At 37.9% G+C, this 21,571-nt stretch overlaps 1 protein-coding gene across 6 annotated transcripts in view; it reads left to right on the top strand.

Moving 5' to 3' along the window:
• The window catches only part of LOC129187060 (LIM domain and actin-binding protein 1-like), a 33,545-nt gene that overhangs the window by 862 nt on the left and 11,112 nt on the right, over positions 1–21,571 (top strand). The window contains exons 2-5 of one of the 6 annotated variants that reach the window (XM_054785984.1): positions 5,016–5,113; positions 5,401–5,542; positions 9,913–9,958; positions 19,963–20,463. In XM_054785984.1, the coding sequence (XP_054641959.1) occupies positions 5,035–5,113; positions 5,401–5,542; positions 9,913–9,958; positions 19,963–20,463 (768 nt within the window). In that variant the 5' untranslated portion in view covers positions 5,016–5,034. Of the gene's footprint in view, positions 1–4,715; positions 5,114–5,400; positions 5,543–9,912; positions 9,959–10,056; positions 10,717–17,981; positions 18,150–19,962; positions 20,464–21,571 lie in introns of those variants that run through there. The other 5 variants (XM_054785983.1, XM_054785982.1, XM_054785985.1 and 2 more) reach the window with 5 other exon arrangements.

Here is a 21,571-nt window from a genome sequence, read left to right on the forward strand (position 1 = left end):
CATAAGCTGTGGTCATGACTTCACACAAGGTCCATTGTGTGTACACACCCTATTCTCTTATCATAATTTCAGTTAATTCCAACAGGAAAAAAACCTCACCACAGTATCATCTTTGGATCGTTACTGGCTCAATTCAATTCTCACCTATATTCACACACCCAATATAAACACTCAAACAGGTGTTTCAGCGGGGAAATTATCACATAAAATCATAAATTGTTCATTCACATTGGCAAGAGTGCAAGCGACATCATAAATGTTTCAAGCCAGCGGTTTGTTTCAATTCGCATGTCCGAAGTCCACACAGTCACGGTCACCATCTGAGTGATTATGTAAGAGCGAAAGACCCAGTGATTGAGACAATCAGTGCCTGGCGGTGGATATTGCACAGTGAACTTATAAAAGCAATAAAACACTTACGCCGCTTTGCTTTGTTTACATAGATGACTGGCGCATTGCCACTACCTTGTGGGGTTTGAAGTAGAGCGGAACCTCAAAGGTAGAAAAACCCCGCTCAAACTCTAAATTCTTCATATTGCACAGATTTTTCACACAGGAAATCATGATCATTTATGTTGCTGTGATCAAACCTTTATTAACTGTACAGGCAAGTCACATTTTCACATTCTTGACGGCCCTGTCCGTGTAAAAGAAGGTAACTCCTCGGTAGTCAGGATAATCAACACAATTCATGAAATGAAAAAAAACAATCTTCCTAAAAGTCAGCTCTGTGGTTTGTTTCTTCTTTTATTATTGTACTGAGCAGCCACGACAGAAATATGTACCTGTCTTGTACATGCTGTCGCTGTGCTACATCGCTACATCGCTGTGCTACATCGCAGTAAATTCTGTTTCAGATATGCTCCTATTAATATTGTGCTCCGAAATGCATTTGGTACATGTAATTGAGTGTATTTTTCTTGTAGAAAGATGTACAGATGCAACAGTTAATTGATTACAGTGTCCAATTAATCAACCACTACTTTGGTATTCGATTCATTGTTTTTGATTTTAAAATGTAAATATCCTCTGATTTCAACTTCTCAAATGTGAATATTTTTTAATTTCCTTAGTCATCCATGAAAACAGACCTACCGGTATTATCTGTGCGTTCTATAGGCAAAATAAGATATTCACACACTTCAGCTTTGAGTTTGGAAAACAGTGATGGACATTTTTGGCTCTTTTTTGATCTGAACCAAACCACTAACTGTTTATGTTTGCTTGTATATTGATTTGGTCCATCTAGGGCAGGGGTCCTGGAATGGTCTCAACCTGGGACCCACATTTTGTAATGGTCATTATTTGCGACCCACTTTTATTTAAGCCATTTTTGTTTTTAGTATTTTTTTGCATTTTTATTTGTCTTTTGTATTTATTTTTATTTATTTATTAATTTTTATGCTTTTATTCAAGTCTTTTCTATTTGTATTTTTTTACATTTTTACTTCAGTCATTATTATTATTTTTTACACTTTTATTTGTCATTTTTATTGTCATTTATTTTTGTTATTCTTTGACACTTTTAAGTCATTTTTTATTTGTATTATTTTTTTACACTTTTCTTTGTCATTTTTACTTTATATTTATGTATTTATGCCATCATTTGTTTATTTATTTATATTTTGTACCCTTTAATTATGTGAAACCAAGGAAATGAGGAAGAATGGCATGCATGTAAATAATGCATAAAGTAAAATTAAATATCAAGAAGACCACAAAATCAGTTATTTCACTTACAAATGTGCAATGTACATATACGAAGGAGGGAGATGACTAAAAGACTGCTCAATTTTACTTTAAAATAAGTCAGACATTAGTTTTATATTACATATTGTCATATAATTTTAGACTTGCTGTCTCCGACCCACCCAGAATGGATGCGCAACCCACTTTTGGGTCCCGACCCACACCTTCATCACCACCGGTCTAGAGCTTTTCCTCAGTTAATCAGAACAACAAACTTCAGATTAAACAACTTAGAAAATAATCGTTAGTTGCAGCCAAAAAAAATAAAAAATGCACGTTTTTGAAGGCTATTTTATAAAATAAAAATACCGTAAATTAGTACGTTTTTACCTCTTTTAAAGTGGCGCATCATTTAATGACCATGGGACCAATTGAGAACTCCTGTACCATAACTTTTGGACTATAAGTTGTACTCTTTCATAGTTTGGTTGGTTTTGTGACTTATAGTCAGGTGCGACATATATATCAAAACATATACACTACTAGGCAAAAGTTTAGAGACACTTTCTCATTTAATAACATGACAAAGTGTCTCCAAACTTTTGACTCGGAGTGTATGTAAGTTAACATGTTTTTAAATGGTAATTCATAATGACTGACATGAGCCAAGGAGTGAACATTATTCGCAACAGCCGCCAGAGGGCGCTTTAGGTTAATCCACAGTTAATCCATTATCAATGGTTAATCAATTACTCAATTAATCGACAACTTTTTTGTAATCAATTAATCATTTTTTTATTTAAATATGTAAATATCCTCTTGATTTCAGCCTCTCAAATGTGAATATTTTAAAATTTCCGTAGTCATCCATGAAAGCAGACCTGTTACCTTTGTGTTTTAGCCAAAACAAGATATTCACACCTGTCAGCTTTGACTTAGGAAAACAGTGATGGACATTTTTGGCTCTTTTCTGATATGTTGTAGACATAATCACTAACTGTAGGTGTTTGCTTCATATTAATTTGGTCCGTCTATGGCCTAACCGATTACTCCATTCATTGAAACAAAAAGCTTCAAATTAATCGACTAAGAAAATGATCATGATTGTATTTTTGTGCACATTTATTGTTTTACTGAAGCAATTTGACAAAAATTCAATAAAAAAAAAATTTAACATTATTTTAACCGAATATTGAAGGGGGAAGCTGGTGTTTGTGCACTTATTTGCTCTGTCAGTTTAAATGTTCTATTTCTGAATAAAGAGGCGGAAATCAAAAATGTGTTTTTTAAAATCCGATTCATTGATTAATAAAAAAAATAATAATTTATTAAAATAATCGTTAGTTGCAGCCCTAAACTATATAGCCTACTCCTCCTGTGTAATTCAGTGATGTGGAATGAGATCGGGAGCTTGGTGAACTTGCGTAGCGGTAACTTCCTTGTCGGACTGCCTAGCTTGTTATGTTAATTTATCCTATTCAGCCTCCCAGGTATGTTTTTTATGGTACTGTGTAGCTGAATAAGTGTTAATGTGTTGCGTTAACATAGTGGCCACCTATTCAGCCCGTTCTGTGTGTCTATTGTGTAGTTGAATAACTTGCATTTCCAGATTCTGTGTCTGCTCTTGCACTTGAATTTTGTGAAATAGATTTTTAAATAAATGCGTCTTAAGTCCAGTGCGACCTATGCACTCCTGATCAAAATCTTAAGACCCCCTGAAAAATTGCTAGAATTTGCATTTTGCACATTTGGATCTTAATGAGGTTTTAAGTAGAGATACAATATGCAAAAGCAAGAAGGGGGAGTGAGACAAAAAGCACTTTGGAACTTGTAATTTAAACAACAACAAAAAAACTGAAATAGGTTGTTTACCAGCTGATCAAATGTTTAAGTCCACAGGCTATAAAAGCCAAAATCTGCTCAAAATGGTCATTTTCTGTCAGGCATTCACACTGTCATGCCCTCCTGATGGATAAAGCTAAGAAGCTTTCTCTTTTTGAACGTGGTCGGATTGTCGAGCTGCATAAGCAAGGCCTCTCTCAGCATGCCAAAAAATCACACCTGCGCTGAGCCGCAGGATCCGATTGGCTGTCCATCAAGACACACGGTGGTCTTTGACCCAAATTAAGGCTTTTATAGGTGCCGACTGCAGCACAATAACCATCAGACGGCATCTGGGGGAATGGGTTTAAAAAACAAAAAACTAATTCAAAGACCTCGTCTTTTTCAGCGCCACAAAACTGCCCGTTTAGACTTTGCCAGGGAGCATCAAACATGGGACATTGAAAGGTTGAAAAAAAGGTTTATTCTCTGATGAGAAAAAAATGTAACCTTGACGGTCCAGATGGCTTCCATGTTACTGGCATCCCACCTGAGATGTTTTCTACCCGGCACAGTGTGGGGGGGGTCCATCATGATCTGGGGTGCTTTTTCATTCAGTGGAACACTGGAGCTTCAGGTGGTGCAGGGTCGTCAAACGGTGGCTGCTTACATGCAGATGTTGCAGCGGGCATCCCTCATGACTGAGGGCCCTCGTCTGTGTGGTAACAGCTGGGTTTTCCAACAGGACAACGCTGCAGTTCACAATGCTCGCTTGACCAAGGACTTCTTCAGGGAGAATAACATCACTCTTTTGGACCATCCTGCATGTTCCCCTCATTTAAATCCCATAGAGAACATATAGGGATGGATGGCAAGGGAAGTTTATAAAAATGATGTTAGTTCCAGACAGTTGACGCCTTTCGTGAAGCCATCTTCACCACTTGGAGCAATGTTCCCACTAGCCTCCTGGAAACACTCGCAAGCATGCCCAAACGAGTTTTTGAAGTGATTAACAAGAACGGTGGATCTACTCATTACTGAGTCCTACTGAGAGCATTTTTTGTTCTGGTTTGGAGAGTTTTTTTGTTGTTTTTTGAGCGATGGTCTTAAACTTTTGATCAGCTAATAAACAGCCTATTTCAGTTTAATTGTTGTTTTCAATAAATTACTTTTTCAAAGTGCTTTTTGTCTCACTCCCCCTTCTTTCTTTTGCATATTGTAACTCTACTTAAAACCTCATTAAGGTGCAAAATGCAAATTCTAGTAATTTTTCAACTGGTCTTAAGATTTTGATCAGGAGTGTATGTTTTTTTCCCCTCTTTGTGATGCATTTTTGGACTTATAGTCAAGAAAATACAGTATTCAAGATTGGAGTGCTTCTGCATCCAGAGGTTTATTCTTGGTATAAAAAGTGTTATGATGTTCACGGGAATGAAGGTCTAATAAAAAAAAAAAAAAACCTCTCTTTTATTGATACATTTTAGAGCCTTGATGTCTTTTCCTAGTTCTTCAGACTCCTCACTGATGATTTATAGAGCGCTGTGTGAACACCAGCTGTGGGACTTGTTCCCAGAAGCAGTCTACTACAGTAAACACAGAAAAGGTAATGGAGGGTTATCATCTGTCTGCCACTCTTATAATACAGCTGGGTCAGACTAAAGCTAAACAGCGACTGTGTGTTTTGTGCTGTGCGGTGATGAGCCACCAGTGAGTGCAAGTGCCGGCCTTTCCAAAATAACAGCTTAGATGTTTGATCCAGAAAGTTTCAACTCGTACAATTACAGGAATGCAATATTCAAAATAACACTGACTATGTTTATTTAGACTTCTGCAGCACAGAACTCCAGCAAAGATTTTGTGACGTGCTCTGATGATGTTTGTGTTGTGTAGGAATTGAGGTATCTGCAGAGATGGAACCTTCTCCGTTCAGTCGCCAGACGTGGGTGTCGCAGTCGCTGCGTGTCACGGCAAAGGAGTTGTCGCTGGTCGGCGGGCGAGGGAGGAACAACGCCATTGCCGAGCGCTTCGCCAAGTGAGTCACCAAAATGACCTTTGTATGCGCTAATATGAAGAATCAAGCTTGAGGAATCTGCAGGGAAAACCACCACTGATAGTTAATAGACATGCTCAGTATTGGCTTTCTTACCGATAACCGCTATAGCCATATTGCCCAGGACTTCATTACCGATACTGATATTGGCAGCAGCTCTTCCCTCAAACTAATGTCGTGTAATGGATACATAATGCTTCTTTTACTAGAATGCCACAGGATGCATTTCACAAATAAACACTGTTTGTGCAAAATAAGACAAATACTTCAATATACTGTATAGAATATGTAAGTTATGATGTGGCATACTTATTTGAAATATTTTATCTCGACAAAATAGTCACAAAAAAAATCAAGGGCAATACTCAACTGCAATAACATTTCCTCCTACTATCAGCAAGTAAGACAGGTTAGTCTTAATAACATTAATATGAATCCGATTAAATCATGCTGGTAATGACACCATTTGGGAAGCTACACATTTCTATGTGGGACATAAAGTGCAAAGTATGACACTGTGGACTAATACAATTAGTAAAATGCTATTCGATGTAGTACATCTCCACCGATGGCGTGCGTGATTCTTCCTCGGTGGGGTTATTGTATTTAAAGAAGATGATATCGAAAATATATGTATACAGTGTTCCATCGTTTATCACTGAGGATAGGTTCTCAAAATAGCCCGCAATAAGTGAAATCTGCAAAATAGCCAGCTATGTTTTTGTACAATTATTATATATGTTTTAAGGCTGTAAAAGTCATCACCGTACACTTTATACACGTTTCTCAGACAGGCATTAACATTTTATCACATATCTTTCTTGTTTAAACACTCTCTCAAAAGTTTGTTTGAATTTTAATGATCAACCTATGAGATTGGACACAAGAAATTAAGTGACTCACGCATATTTCACTCTTCTGATCGTGGCTTGTCCTGGCGCTGTTAGGCTGTAGCGTCTTTGTGTCCTTGTTAAAACATATTCCTCCTCGTCGTCCTCCATGAACTGAAGATTAGTTTACAGTATTCCAGGTGCCCTGCAGCCACGTAACTTCTGCCTTCATTCAACATGTATGATCGCTAGCGGCTATCAGCTGGCATCTAGCGATCATACAACAGGAAACAGGCAGTAAGGAGATTGATTGACAATAGGTCTACAGCCAATCACAACACAGAATACAAAGGTCTGGTTCTCCCTTAACCAGTTAGGACTGTTGTGGCCACGTCTGGACACGTCTTCAACTCTCACACGAGTATACAACATCCTCTACTGGAAGCAGTAGTAAATACAGTAACAGACACATACAACAGAGCACCGATATATTGCTCTAATACACCACAAGGATAAAAAAAAATGCACTTAAAAAAAATTTAGCGAATATGCAAATTTCATATTTACAATCCGAAAGCCAAACTTGGAAATAATTGCACATTGTGGACACGCTGAGTTAGCAAGCTAGCTTGTTGATGTGTGGAGCACGACGTCATCACCAGTGCACCGATATCATTGTCAGGAAAAAAAAAAAAAAACCCGATACCGATATGAATGGTATCTCATCTTTATAACCGATAACCGTTAACCAATATCTGATTTGTATGCCATTTCAGCCAATAACCAATATGAACCGATATCTAAATGTTATTTATTGCCCGATATTATTGAAATGCCTATTAACTCATTCAATACGGAAGACGTATTTATACGTTTTTATAAACTCGAACGCCTGATCCCAAAGACGTATTTATATGTCTTTTATTTTTTTTTGCACGAGAGGCAAAAAGAGGTGATGACGCAACTGCACACTCATGGATGTCACTTTTAGAGCAGGTTTAAGCCATAAAACGGCCATAAGGTGGCAGAAGTGCATTTTGATAAGAGCCCAGCATGGATCATTTGCATGTAAAAACACAGTCAACAGCAAGGAGGAAGTGGAAGAGCATGGAGGAGTGTAGCGTGCAGGTTACGCACATGCACACACACAGTTGAGTTCCAAATGTGAAAATTATAAATAGTTAATGGTGTTATATTTGTAAATAACTTGTTTTTATGTAAAACAACCAATTATTGTTTGTTTATGTTGTGGTATAGTTGCTTAAATGTTTGAGCTGTCACAAAAGCAAAAAATTCGTGTTAAAGTGAAAGTTATGCTTGAAACGTATCTTTTCACAAAAAACAGTTTTTCTCCCTTCTCTTGCTGGGAACTGATATTTTCCTGAAACCTATCTATGTTCTACTGCTGGTTAGTCAAGAATGGAAAAAGGTAGAAACAAACCTTTTTCTTCTGATGAGAGACGAGAGTCTAATCTTTCTTTTGGTAGGTTCCATGTTCATATAGCCATAGTACACAATAGTCTGTGTGCCTTGAAGAAACAGTCAAAATTGTCTAAAATGGCCGGTACTGAGAGGGTTGTCTTTTGAAAAATAGCTGGGTTGAAATGAGTTAATTAATATGTGCATTCATTTCTACAATTAAATAATAGTTCAGACCAGTGTTTGTTACTTGTGTGCTAATATCATCATTGGCAAAAAAAAAAACTACAGGTATACCAGCATGAGCCGATTTTTTAAAATGCCAGTATCAGCTGATAACCGTTGTGAACCGATATCTCATTTGCCAGTATCAGACAATAATCGGTATCTAATTTTTATGCCAGCATTAGCCGATAACCAGTGTGAAGGGCTATCTCATTTAAATGCCAGTATCAGCTGATAACTGACATCTCATTTTTAAGACGGTATCAGCTGATAACTGATATTTAATTTTTATTTGCAGTTGGTAACATTTTAGAATACTTAATGATTGAAATCTGTAAATAAAAAAGTAAAAATGTTTTACTACGTTGTTTATATAGAACACGTAAGTCAAGTATCGAAATGTTCGAGGAGTGGATTAACCTTCACAGACATCAGCCAAAATATAATGTACCGCATGAGTCTATATCCGAAAATCACCAGACCAAGCAGAATAATGGATCACTGTGCCACGCTAATTAGATAATGTATTAATTTTTTTTAGAATAACACAACTAGTGGTGTGCTAATTAATGACCACCTTCCAGTGTTTACAATTTACAATGAACGCTATAACAAGAGAAAGATTGAGCGTGTGTGCATAGTGAAAATGATGCGGATGAAGAAAACCTTTTAAATATTTACATGAAGTTCTACGATACGCACTATCCATTAAGAGAATTATCTAACAAGCAAAAGAAATCAACCATGGATTGCAAATTGCTTGGTGAGGAAAAAAACACATAACTAACTAACTAAAACTAACAAACGGTTATATGCGCAAACAACGCTTAAAAACCTTCAGCATATCAGTATGTGGAATCAAATTATGGGATGGATTGAGTAAAGAACTGAAACAGTACACTAAAATGAGCCGTTTCAAGAACAGAACAGTGCAAGCATTTGATGTTTACAAAGTATAACGAAGAAGAACCACTGTGCACATACAATTACTACTTATTCTTCATTTCTTAGGACCACTTGAAGTATTACATTGTCTGTACTCACTCATCATCCAACTATGTTTCTGTCAACCATTAACCACTTCATTATTATATATTTATTAAGAATGTTATAGAATTTATCTACACTGATTAGAAACAGGACTAGAACAAATTTATTAGCAATTGATGTGAAACGGAGAGGAGGTAGGATTGAATAAGCTTTGCTTCTTCCTACTCCTTTTTGGACATGTGGAACTGTGAATTGTGATGTATTGCAATGTAACTTGTATGCAGTTCAAAATAAAGTAAAACCATTACTATTACCATTAAACGAGTATCAGCTGATAACTGATCTAATTTTTATGCCGCTATCAGACGATAACCGATATGAACCGACATCTCATTTTTATGGCAGTATAAGCTGATAACCAGTATCTCATTTTAATGCTAGTCTCAGCTGATACCTATATCTAATTTGAATGCTGGTTTCAGTGGATAACCGATATGAACCGCAATCTCATTTTTATGTATCGGACGATATTATCGAACATCCCCATTTAATTGATACTGTATGTGCATTTAACCAATGAAATGATAGTTTAGACCGGTGTTTATTGAGCCAAGGAACATATTTTACATAAGAAAAACCTTTCGGACACCACCATGACTTATTTAGGTTAATTATGTACATTCTGCCCTGGAAGAGCATCAGTCAATACTGTATGTGTTGCTGGCTGAGATAGATGAATAAAGATGCATTTGTCGTAAATCATTTTTGGACCACTAGCCAAGTAAAATCAGATAATTTCCCATGGCACACCTGATGATGTGGTTGGGAATTGGTTTAGAAGACATCTGCTCATTGGTATTGCTTAGTACTTTTTTTTGTTGTTTTTAGGTACCAGAAAGCTGCCGAGGAGGTAAATGCAGATAAGAGAAAAGGGGTAAGTACTGCAACATTTTAAGGCGCTATTAACCACTGAATCCATTCTACCATGCTAGTCCATCTCTCATTTTCTTTTAGGAATCTTTTTTTTTTTTTCATTTCCAGAATCAGAGTTTTGCTGGTAAAACATTTATTAAGTGTATTGGTCACGTTTTAAGTACAAATATTAGCATACAAGTGAAAATGTACATTTATAGTCAGCGTTGTACATTCCAGGCTGCTTCTTTTTATTATTATTGTCAACTTGAGTCCGCCATTTTATACTGAGCAGCTTGGGCAGTGACGCTCACTCATCTCACCCTATCTGTCAAATATTGAGCATTGATAATTAATTATATAAAGATGCTGATTAGACAGCTTGATTATTGCACTGGTGTGCCATAGACTGGCTACAATAAAAGGCCACATAGTATGTGTACTGTAGTAACTGTATTGGTGGGAAAAAACTAGTGTTGCTTTTTTTGTTGATATACAGTAGATGTCTGAACCGAACCAGCACGTGTAGTTTTCTTAAATTGGGTAGTTAATGATATTCTTGACTAATTGTGTTGTCCCGTCTGACCTCTCATTGGCCACTTGTTGCAGTGGGCAGGCTATCAAAGCGATAATCCTTTCTCAGTCAGTGTAATCCCCTTGCAAAGCTCTCTGGGGTTGTGACTGCATGTTAGCCACTTTGAATGAAAGAGCAACTCAACGAGCTTGGACCGGTGATTATGAAAGGATAACCCAGCAGCCACCATCATGAAAGAAATCACGGTAATATGGCTGTTTCATGTAGAGGAGAAACGGGTTTTTTTTCCGGTGTTTGAATTAAATAAGATTGGTTTTACTTTGTTGACAAAGTAATAAAATACATTGGTTAAAACAAAGATCTCAGTGGTGCAACTTTGTCACAACCTCGTGTCCTGAGGTAGCTGAGGCTGATTGAAAAAAGCAGTGTAAAGAGACCATCTGTCGTGTGTGTGCGTGCGTGTGCGCGCGCAAGAGGCATTACAATGTAAGTCATTACATTTCAAGGATAAAGTGTGGATAAAGTGTTGCTAGGTTTTGTTGAATTGGAAGCCAAAGGGTGAAGTTTACACACCCGTGCCAAGTTTTTGTCATGTAAAAACCTTTTATACAAGTCAGAAAAGACACACAAATCCCTTCTTGAACAAAGAAAGTCAGAAAACTTGGTCGCATCAGCGTTTGTCACAATTTTTCCAGTATTTATATATTCATTCCTGTCTTGACCGTTATTTGAGCATGGAAACAACATTTTGTTTATTTGAAAAATGGAAACAACATTTATTAGTACCTTTTATTACACGTTTTAATCCATTTTGTTGGATTAAGACAGATGAGATAATGAAATGGTTCATAATGTTTCCTACTATAAAGGTGATAACTGTAAGGTGCATACATTTCTACATTATTTCAATGTTTTATAACCTACTTCACAACACCTTTTTTTTTTTAACAAAAGGCACACATTTTTACAAACTGTGACATTTATTGCAAAACAACTAATAAATAACAGCTTACAACCAGCACTGGAACATTTATGAAAATAGAAAATGTATCACGAAATAGAAATAGTATAACAAACTGTATGAACATCAACAAATGTATAAACCTTATCAAGCATTATTTCAAGGTTTATAACCCTCCCTGTTTTGGCCTTGGTCTACTCCTGTCTTTGATGTTCTCAGATTCTTTTGTAAGAAAGTCCAGAATGGCATTTTGTTGCATTTTACGTTTCTATACTGGGATTGGAGCTTTTGAATGGTCCTGGAGTGCTGTGTGGTGTAGCAGAGTGCACTTGACTTCACTTGGCTCAGCAACTCCTGCAGGAATGACACATATTCATGATTGATGGGCTACAACGATCAACTCATTGTAAATACAGCAATAGTAGTAATAGTGTGCAGAAAACAGTACAGTACTACCTAGCATAACGTAAACCTCCTTTTACGTAAATTCCACTGAATATAAAGAATTTATGTAAAGTTTTTGCATCGTATTAAGGAAGAAATTCCATATAACGTAAAGCGTCAAGTCGGTGCAAGTTCAGAAATTCGATTTGAATAGCTCGCGCGACAGAGAGAGGGAAACATTTTCCATGACTAACAAGACTACACTTGGTTACGCCTTCTCACGCTTCACGCTCTCATTGGCTGATTATCGGGGCACCGCCTACGCTCTCATCTCATTGGCTGATTATCGGGGCACCGCCTACGCTCTCATCATTCATTCAGGACTAAAATGATGGGACGTTGTGTTTCTGTAAAAAGAGTCAATTTATGGAACAATCTAAAGAGACTAAAGAATCCAAGTCTGATATCGTATTTAAAAAAAATGGTTAAAATGAGTCTGTTGAGGAAATATAAAATATTTGAGTTATGATCGACTGTCATACTATGGTTATTTTTATTGTGGGAAATGGCATTGGTTGAGTTGTAATTGAGGACAAACAGTATGTAACCATTTGCGTGGCTGGCTGCTATATGTATATTTTTTGTTTATATTGTTGTTTTTAAGTACGACCTTGTTTGTGATTGAAAAAGGGGCAGAGATAATAAGACTTGTCTTCTTTCTGCTCCCTTTAATTCTGTTTGAAGAATATTTGTTTTAATGTCATATTGTTTGTATGTTTTCTTCTTTCTTGAATGAAATAAATGTTTCAAATAAAAAAAAATCTAAATCTCATTGGCTGATTTATACAGCGCATACGGGAGGTTGTGTGAGAGACAGGCTTCTCCCTTCAACCTCCCTTCCTCATCGTAGTCCCCCTTAAACTAGTTGATTGTTTTTGTTTTTCAGTTTTATTCATTTACAGTCATCTTATTTATTACCTTATTTTATATTGGAATGTTACTCTACTATGTTTATGCTAACGTTTTCTTATATTTTCCCACCAATATTTGGTGGACTTTAAATATTTTGAAGGGCCAAAGGGGTGAGTTTGGGAAGATCTTGGAACGGATTAGGCTATTTACATGTATTTTACGCTTCGTATAACGTAAAAACCCTATCACGTAAACGTTCTCGGAACGGATTATTTACGTTGTAGGGGCGTCTACTGTATAGAGTAATGGTAAAAAAAAAAAAAAAAAAGATGGGACAACGTTAGATTGCAAAAGTTGCATAAGCTTTGATAATGTGGTGTGCTGTGCACATATGGTCATGTTGTTTACATGTTTTATTTAGCTCACTTCCTGACCATCCATACTGTATGTATGCTGAATACAATAAACATATCTCACTATTACAATTGTTCATGGACTCTGGTGGCTATAATTCACAGCAAACATACTTAACTAATCAATTATATGAGTGTACATGTAGCTTCCCCTCGCTAGTGAGCTATTTTAAAATACAACTTGCAATTGACAGGCTAATTTGGTCGCTATCTAATCATTGTCTAATCACTTATGAAATGCAGTAGATTGCAGTGACGTTAGATATCGGTGTTAGCCGACTAGCTATAACTAGTGACAACTAACAGTTCAAAACATGATGAATATTTACGTGGAGTAGCAAATGATTGAATATCTAACACGAGTCTCATTACTGTGCAAACCAATAATTAAGCTTAATTACTTACATTTATATGCTTCTTTTGGTCTCTGCTCAGCCGCTGGAGTCTTGTGTCCCTTCTTGTCAAGTCTGGTCCCGACCACACATTGTACACCCTTTAGCATTTATCTCTTACCACTCGATTTAAGGAGAATTGTGACACCACTTGATTCTCGTGAACGCACAAAAACGAAGGGGCAAGGAGTAGAATTGGGATTCAGCCTAAATAAGCTGTGCCAACTCCTCCTTTGTTTCAGACATGCTGAATTATGCAAATGTAAAAATGACGTTCCTTAATGTAACTTATGAAGCATTTCTGAAACAAATACACCATACGCGTGACCACCCGGGTACCCTTCTTGGTCCAACTAATCAACACTCTTTCCTGATGTTTTATTCATCATAAAGCAAATGGCGTGGTCACAAAGATGAATAAAAGTCATAAAAGGGATCATAGTTAAAAGGTATCGTCTGTGCAAATAGTTGCTTGGCAAGGTGTATAGCAAGTCAGCTACAAGATACAGTACTGTAGTTCACAATGAAGACCATCATTAACAAAATTAGAAAATGCAGTACAGGGTCGATACCAATGCCTTCAGATATCTTCAAAATTGGTGTAAAGTCCAGAAGAAATGTGATCAGAGAGGCTGCCAAAAAGCCCACGGCGACATTAAAGGAGCTGCGGGGATTTTTGGCAAGTATTGCTTGTGTACCACGTGTGACACCACGGTCTTGTATGTGTCTTTATATGTTAAGAGTTATGGAAAAGTATAAAACATTCACTGAATATTCTTTTGCTAAACAGCCTAAGTCAGGCTACAGAGTGATTTGAGCGTATTGTTTACTCTAGTTGCTATGGAGATGTTCTGTTGTGATTTAAATATGATACTACAGTGGATCGACAAAAGTGGAAGTAGTCATTGCTCGTAAATTTACTTGCAATTTTGTTCAGCGATCCAAGGTGCTGGCCCACAGTTTCTGGTTTGCACCTTTGCCAGAGACATAAGTAGAATGGGAGATATTAAAGGATTATTCAGTATGTTGACATGGTTATCCTCCATGTGTGCATAGTTGTTGTTGTCATATGATATTTTATATTCTAATCTAACGGTTGTTGCTGTGGTAATTTAGTTGTATGTCTTGTATGGCAATAAAGCTTTCACACGTGCGCACAATTAAATAATTTAAAATAATTTAAATGTAAACCTAGAAAATTTACTTGCAGTAGAGTCCTTATGTATAAATGGAATATTATGGTAATTAAACCATAGAAAATCTGTCTATGACCTTCTAAATACGGGTTTTAACATTAGAGCCCTCAAGACATAAAATAACAACTCTATAGTCATCTTTACACTCCTATTACCCAATATAGTAGATATAGGACAACAAAATAAGCCATTTAAGACATATACAGGTATAAGACTCTTGCTTGTGTGTGTTGCTGTGAAAGTGTTCTGGTGCTAAGGGAGTGGGGAGTGGCAGGAAGTGATGTCGCCAGAGTTGAGTTTTATCTTGGCGTAGGTTACGGCTACTGTTGTAATCTGTGTTAGGGATTGCTGTGCCTGTTTTGACATCGTTCAGAGATGCAATAAAAGCGCGTTATGGTGATCAAGTCTGGTGCTTGTGTGTCTCCAAACATAACAGTAACATTACTGACACCTAGTGACCAGTGTAGAATACTACATACCAATACAAGATCTTTGAATGTCTTCTGAATGCATTATACAGTCCTCCCTCGTTTATCGTGCTTAAATTGTTCCCCGTCCGTGATAAGTGAATTTCTGCCATTTAAGATTCAATATCAATAAATGGAATGTTTTTGTAGTTATAGAGCATAGAAAACCTGGTTATGACTTTCTAAATACGATTTTTACCTTTTTAAGTCACATTTACGACACAGCCACCGCAAGCATAGCTAACTAGTTAGCCTTTCCAATTTACTTGTTCTAAACCTAAGAAAGGGTTTAAATGGAGTGGGGAACTTGTCACTTACACACTAAATGGGTGATCTTTTCACCGTCATGTCCGACAAGAAGGTAATGTAATCTAATGTCATGTCTTATAAATGTAACATTTAGGGATGTCCGAATCCACATTTTTTGGCTTCCGACGTGATTTTTTTTTTTTTTTTTTTTTTTTTTTGCAGTCTTGCCAATCCAATCCGATCCGGGACTGATCCTTTTATTTATTTATTTATTTTTAATAATAAGCTTTTGTTACAAACATGAATTTGTGGAGTTGAATACTGTTATGAAAATAGCTCTTCAAAGCATTAAAAATAATGCAACCAAAGTATTGCTGAGTTTACTTTTTTATTACACAACATTACCAACATTGTTTTGCTTTTGTAACCAACCTCTGTGAGTCACGTCCCGAATCCAATAAAAGATCCAATAAAAGTCCATCCAGATAAAATTGGAAAAAATTGGCATACCTTTAGGGTAGGAATAGTCATTTGACATGGTTATAGATCAGTATGTGGTGTGATTCAGAATTTATGACTTTTTTTTTTAACAAACTCTCCACCTCAATAGTAATTTATTAACAATCCGTAGTATAAACAACCAGCGGTTAGAGCAGCACATCCTCCGCACAATGACACAGCAGATCGGGCACAGTGAGGGGGAACGACTGCTGTAACTACGGAGCCGAATGTCCAACGTCCAACATGAAACTAACTTCACCACGGTACACCGCGGACATGTCTGCATGGTGGTGTTGCGTTTTCTTCTCCTTGCGGGTGGCGGGAGTCGAGTGGCAACCAGCTTTGAGGCGCATTACCGCACCTGCCATATAGGAGTGTGGCCCAGAGTTACGAACGTTATACAGCAAGCAGATCAGCCCGATCTCGTGGCAGAAGCTAATATTATCCGATCTTCAAAATACAGCGGATCGGCAGCCAATCCTGATCCTGAAGATTGGATCAGGACATCCCTAGTAACATTACTGACGCCTAGTGACCAGAATTCTAGATATGACAAATACTAGTCCATAGTCACCCATCAAACAACAGCAGTCATTTATTAATGAACTTTTGAAAAAAAGGTCATAGAGTGAGGGAGCGATGTTTCAACAGTGATGTAGCGAGGGACCATTGTATATGTATTTGAGTTCATGTAGCTATTTTTATGCTTGAAAAAGCTTAATTTAGGCAAGAAATGCTCTTAATTTAACGAATAATTAGGGTTTGGCATTGTTTGTATTTGAAAGATTACTTAATTTCGATCCTTTTAAGGCGGAGGATCATAAAAGTTTGCATGGGTTAAATGAGAGCCCTAACTACAGTTCTTTTTGGATGAAATGCTAAATTTTCTAATGATAATGTGTGAACTTTTTTTTTATCAACTTTACGATGAATTTCTCACAGAGCTATTTTCAACCAGTATATACAGTAAATATCAACCCATTCGATTGGAGCATACTGTATATTTTATACAATTTTCTTTCTATCTTTCACTATGACAAAAAAAATGTTACGTTTGAAAAGTAGTATACTTTGTTTGCTGCCTCATTGTTGGTGTAAGCTGCTTTTTAATGACAGCCTTATTTTGTTCTATATTGTTGGGTATGTTGAGAAGGTCTCGTGACTGTTGCTCATAGAGACGGACTGTGCACATGAATAAACTTGCCTAGCCGTAGTCGTAGCTCCCCTCCTTTATTTACGCCAAACTTCCACGGCATCAGCGAGCATCCTGAAACCCTCGGAGATGGACATCATTTATTGTTTCACTTCCCTGATTCTGTCTCCTTAGAGGAAGTCCGACGTAGCTCATCAAAGACGGGGCACTCTGTTATTTCTACACCACGAATCCGGAGGTGTTAATCATGTTGGTCCTGCAATCTCTTTTACATTTTTTTTTTTTATGAAGTGTTAAGCCAAACTTTAGCAACTGCTTCTTCGTTGGTGTTTGTGGCTATACGTTCCGGTTGGTGAAGTGGGCATCGAAACTAGGAATAGAAAAAAAACATTGAAATGATCCCGGGAGAATCGCAATGTTAGTCCCAGTTCCCATCAATGCTCGAGACTCGATGCCCAACCCTACTAGTAATGGCCGTATTCAACCATGAACTTGTATGATTTATTCATTATATTTTTGAAAAACTGTGAAGCCGAGAAATCCGAACGGGAGAAGTTGCGAGGGATTCCTTGTATGCGTGTCAGACCACCTTTAATGTGAAATATACTAGTTTTAAATTTGTAACATTTACATACTCTCACTTTGAGCATCACTGATGTGTATTTATTCATCTGCTCCATTAAAGTTTTTGCGTGTGTGTGTGTTCCAAGAAAAAATGAGCCACGTCAGACTAAATGCATCACCAGGAGCAGCTTTTACTGCAGGAGTATGGCACATGTGCCGGCTTGGAATAAAGAGCCTTCTATGCATGAGTAAACAAAGAGTTAACTTTGAATGTGCATTCATTTCCTGCTCTTTACTTTGCTTTCTGCCTGTCTTGCCGGGTGTCAAAGGGGTTGGACTAAAGTCGTGGGAGCATATTTAGTCTGGTGGCTATAACATCTGGCTGAATTCCACCTCTCACTGATGTGTAGAAGACCAGGAGGAGGACGCTCGCATACCTCGCCGCCTCCTTTGTTTTTACCTCTCCCTGGCTCGCCATACCCACAGGTTTATTTTTCCTTTCTCCTTAAAATAGTCTTTTTTTGGCTCTTTCTTTGATTCTGGTCCTGCCATGTGCTGATTTGTCATTCTGTTATCATGTAATTTGTAGTCATTCTAGTGATTTATGAATATGATAGTGTTCAAATGGCTGCAACAGTAGCAGACGATGTTCAGACATTGCTGAGATTGATGAGCTTATTATAAGGGTGAAATTTAGATCCTCTTTTCTTGGACTTGTCATTCTTCTTTCACAATTCAGGAAGTTTGTGAAGGTCACACGTAGCCTGCTGTTGCGTGTTTTATTTGCATGAATGGGGAACAGAGCCGCTCTCAGTGTTTTTTAATAAAGGTGAAATTGTTGTGTGTTGGGAATGGAATGCACCAGCATGCTCGGCCCTGTTAGTGCCGTCTTGAGCCGGCCGTCGCCTCAAGCTGCCTCAGCAAAGACATCTTCGGTATTATCTGACTTTTAACAGCTGCTCTCCTAATGTGCCAGTAAAGTCAAGTGGAAAGATTCAGGCATTTCCTTTGGAGAATATTCCTGCCAGGTCTCAGCACTGCATGTTGCTCCACTGAACCTTCTAAAGCCACCAGAACCAGGGTCTGGGATCAGCTGGGTTGCTTCTGTGATGCGAGCCACAGTACAGTAATCCCTTGTATCATGCTTAATTAGTTCCAGACCCGACCGTGATAAGTGAATTTCCGCAAAGTAGGATTCCTTATTTATAAATTGAATATTTATATTATAGTTGGAGCACAGAAAACCTAGAAAACCTGTTTACAACCTTCTAAATACGGTTAACATAACATTATTAGAGTCCTCTAGACCAGTGCTTCTCAACTGGTGGGCCGGGACTCAAAGGTGGGTCGCAGAGCCGTTTTTAGTGCATTGCAGGTCTTTGCCTGGGGAAAAACCAAAAAAATAATGAAATGACCCAATGTTTGTGAATGCACCTCACGTTGATGTCGATTTGCTTGCTGCACCTTCTCGATGTGCATGCCATGTTTCTGCGCAACCGTAAAGCTTGAATGGGAGAGGAAGGACGTCAAGTGGAGACTTAAAGTGCTGTCCATCTGACACAAAGCTGCAGACATGTGCTGGAGAAAAGCGTCCGTAAAGAGCGTCTTGAGCGCTACAGCATATGATGTGTTGAGAACAGTCCCTTAAAATATAAGATATATGACAACAGCCAAACCGGTTGAAAACCACTGCTCTAGTCGTGAAATAACGCCCCTATAGTTACCTCTGTGCTTGTGTTATATAGCAGTAGATATAACAAGAGAAAATAAGACATATAAGACATAAATAAGACATTATTATCAAATTTGTGATATACAGGTAGGTGAAAAAGCTTTGGTATCAACTTCGCTCTTTGCTCCTTTTTCCCATTTTTGCTGCTATTTCAACTTTCTTCTTAATCTTAAATTTTCTTCTCAAACTTTATTCCCATGATATTTAGAAATTTATCCCGTTTTTCCCCCAGCCTAATTTTCCAAAAATTACAACTTTATTTTGTTTTCTTATGTGATATTACGACTTCTAAAAAATGTGTATTTTTTCTTTATTATTTCAACTCTGTGCGAGTTTTCTTGTTAAATTATATTGTGAAAATGTGCCGCAGGCCAATGAAAAAACAGCCACGGCTGCAAATGTCCTTCGGGATGCACCTCTGGTCTGTAGTAATCCTCAAAATCTTCCCTATACTTAGATACCAAGATCATTCATGTAAAGCTTGTCCATGCAGAGAAAAGGTATAATTATTTCTGTTTTTATCTGTGCGTGTTTCAGAGGTTGTAAAATGTTTGTGTTGTCTTGCAGGGCTTTGAGAGCGCATCCTCCCTTCGATCAAACAACCTGAGTGCTTTGAAGAAGCGCTGGGAGCAAGCCGGGAACGTCGGCGCGCAAGACAAGGCTCCGTTCATCTCTTCACCGATATTATCTCACGGCGCGCCGCACGTCCCTGCCGGGGCCGCTTCCGTGAGCAGTGAGCAGCCCCTTCCTCCAAAGAGCCCGGAGCGCCCCCCGCAGCTTTCTCCGGAAGAACCGCCGAGTCCGACCACTGATATTTTGAAGCCCTGCACGACTCCGCCAGCAGCAGCAGCAGAAGAAGGAGAAGGAGAAGAAGGAGGAGGAGAAGGAGAAAAAGAAGAAGAAGAAGAAGAGAAGGGGATGGACAAAGATGTGCCAACACCCTTTGAGACACGAGAAAATCTTGAAGAGCAAGTTCCAGCCAGTCCCCATGCCTCCTGGGAGACAGCAAACGTGCTATTAAATGACCTGAAGATGAGGTTTCAGAGGATGGATGACACCCCAGAAAAGGTGAGCATCTGCTTTGACGATTTCTGTCTTAAGTTCATCACACTTTATGTGATAAAAAACAGCAAACGTGGTTTACGGTAGCCAATATGGCAGAAAAATGGCTAAATGAAGTAAAAAAATACAAATATAAGGCATTCATAAGACGCGTTCAAAGGCGGTGTGATGATATGTCGTATTCTCCACTGTTCATTAAATGTCAAGTAATGTTATATTGATGAAAAAAATGGTCAAAAAAGAACAAGGAACTCTCCCAATGCTAACATGTCTTGTTTCTGTTGTTTGTCTTTGTCTTTCTCTTATTTTGTCTGCTATATTGGGTAATACAAGTGGAAAGGTGACTATAGGCGTGTTTTTTCATGTCTAGAGGGCTCTAATAATGATAAAAGCTGAATTTAAAAAGGTGGTAAACAGGTTTTCTATGCTCTAACTACCAAAATATTCCAGTTGTTGTGCGTAGATGTTTTATTTGTATGCCCACATGGTGCAGTGGGGTTGGTTACATTGTGTGTGGACATTTTGTGGTTGTTTGGATTGCTGCATATAAAATGCTGCTGTAAAGTACGTGATATTCTTCCCATTACCTGCGTGACTCCCAGCTGTCACAAGATCTCGCAAGATTAAAATGTGACAATATTTGTCATTGAGGAAAAAAAAAGTCTCGTGGGCACTAGGCCTGGAACGATAGCCGGTTACTGGGGGTTCTTGGAACGTAACCCCGTAACGTAATCTATTGTGCCACTATAAATAGTCTCATCCATTACTTGCAAAGAAAACACTTGACAACCACTAATTAGTCAGTCAGCCAACCGGTTTTGCAGTTTGTTCAGAGTCACAAGTTGATCCAAAATGATTCATAGCCTACCCTCGTTTAGTGTTTAAGTAGATGTTCATTTGTTGGTTGTCTGTTGGGAAACCACAAGATAGTGACCAGAGCTGGTAAGAAGTTCCAACAAGTTAAAGCTCACTTTGCTGTCAACACAATGCTTCTTTCTACTCCTGAATCGCGGCACACAAAATGTTAATGTGTCAAGACGTGCACAGCTACTCGCCTGTGCTATTGTTTTTCTGACAAATACACCACATGGTGGCGCTGTTATTAACCTCCATA

Source organism: Dunckerocampus dactyliophorus, chromosome 8 (assembly GCF_027744805.1).
Source record: "Dunckerocampus dactyliophorus isolate RoL2022-P2 chromosome 8, RoL_Ddac_1.1, whole genome shotgun sequence".
Lineage (NCBI taxonomy): Eukaryota > Metazoa > Chordata > Actinopteri > Syngnathiformes > Syngnathidae > Dunckerocampus > Dunckerocampus dactyliophorus.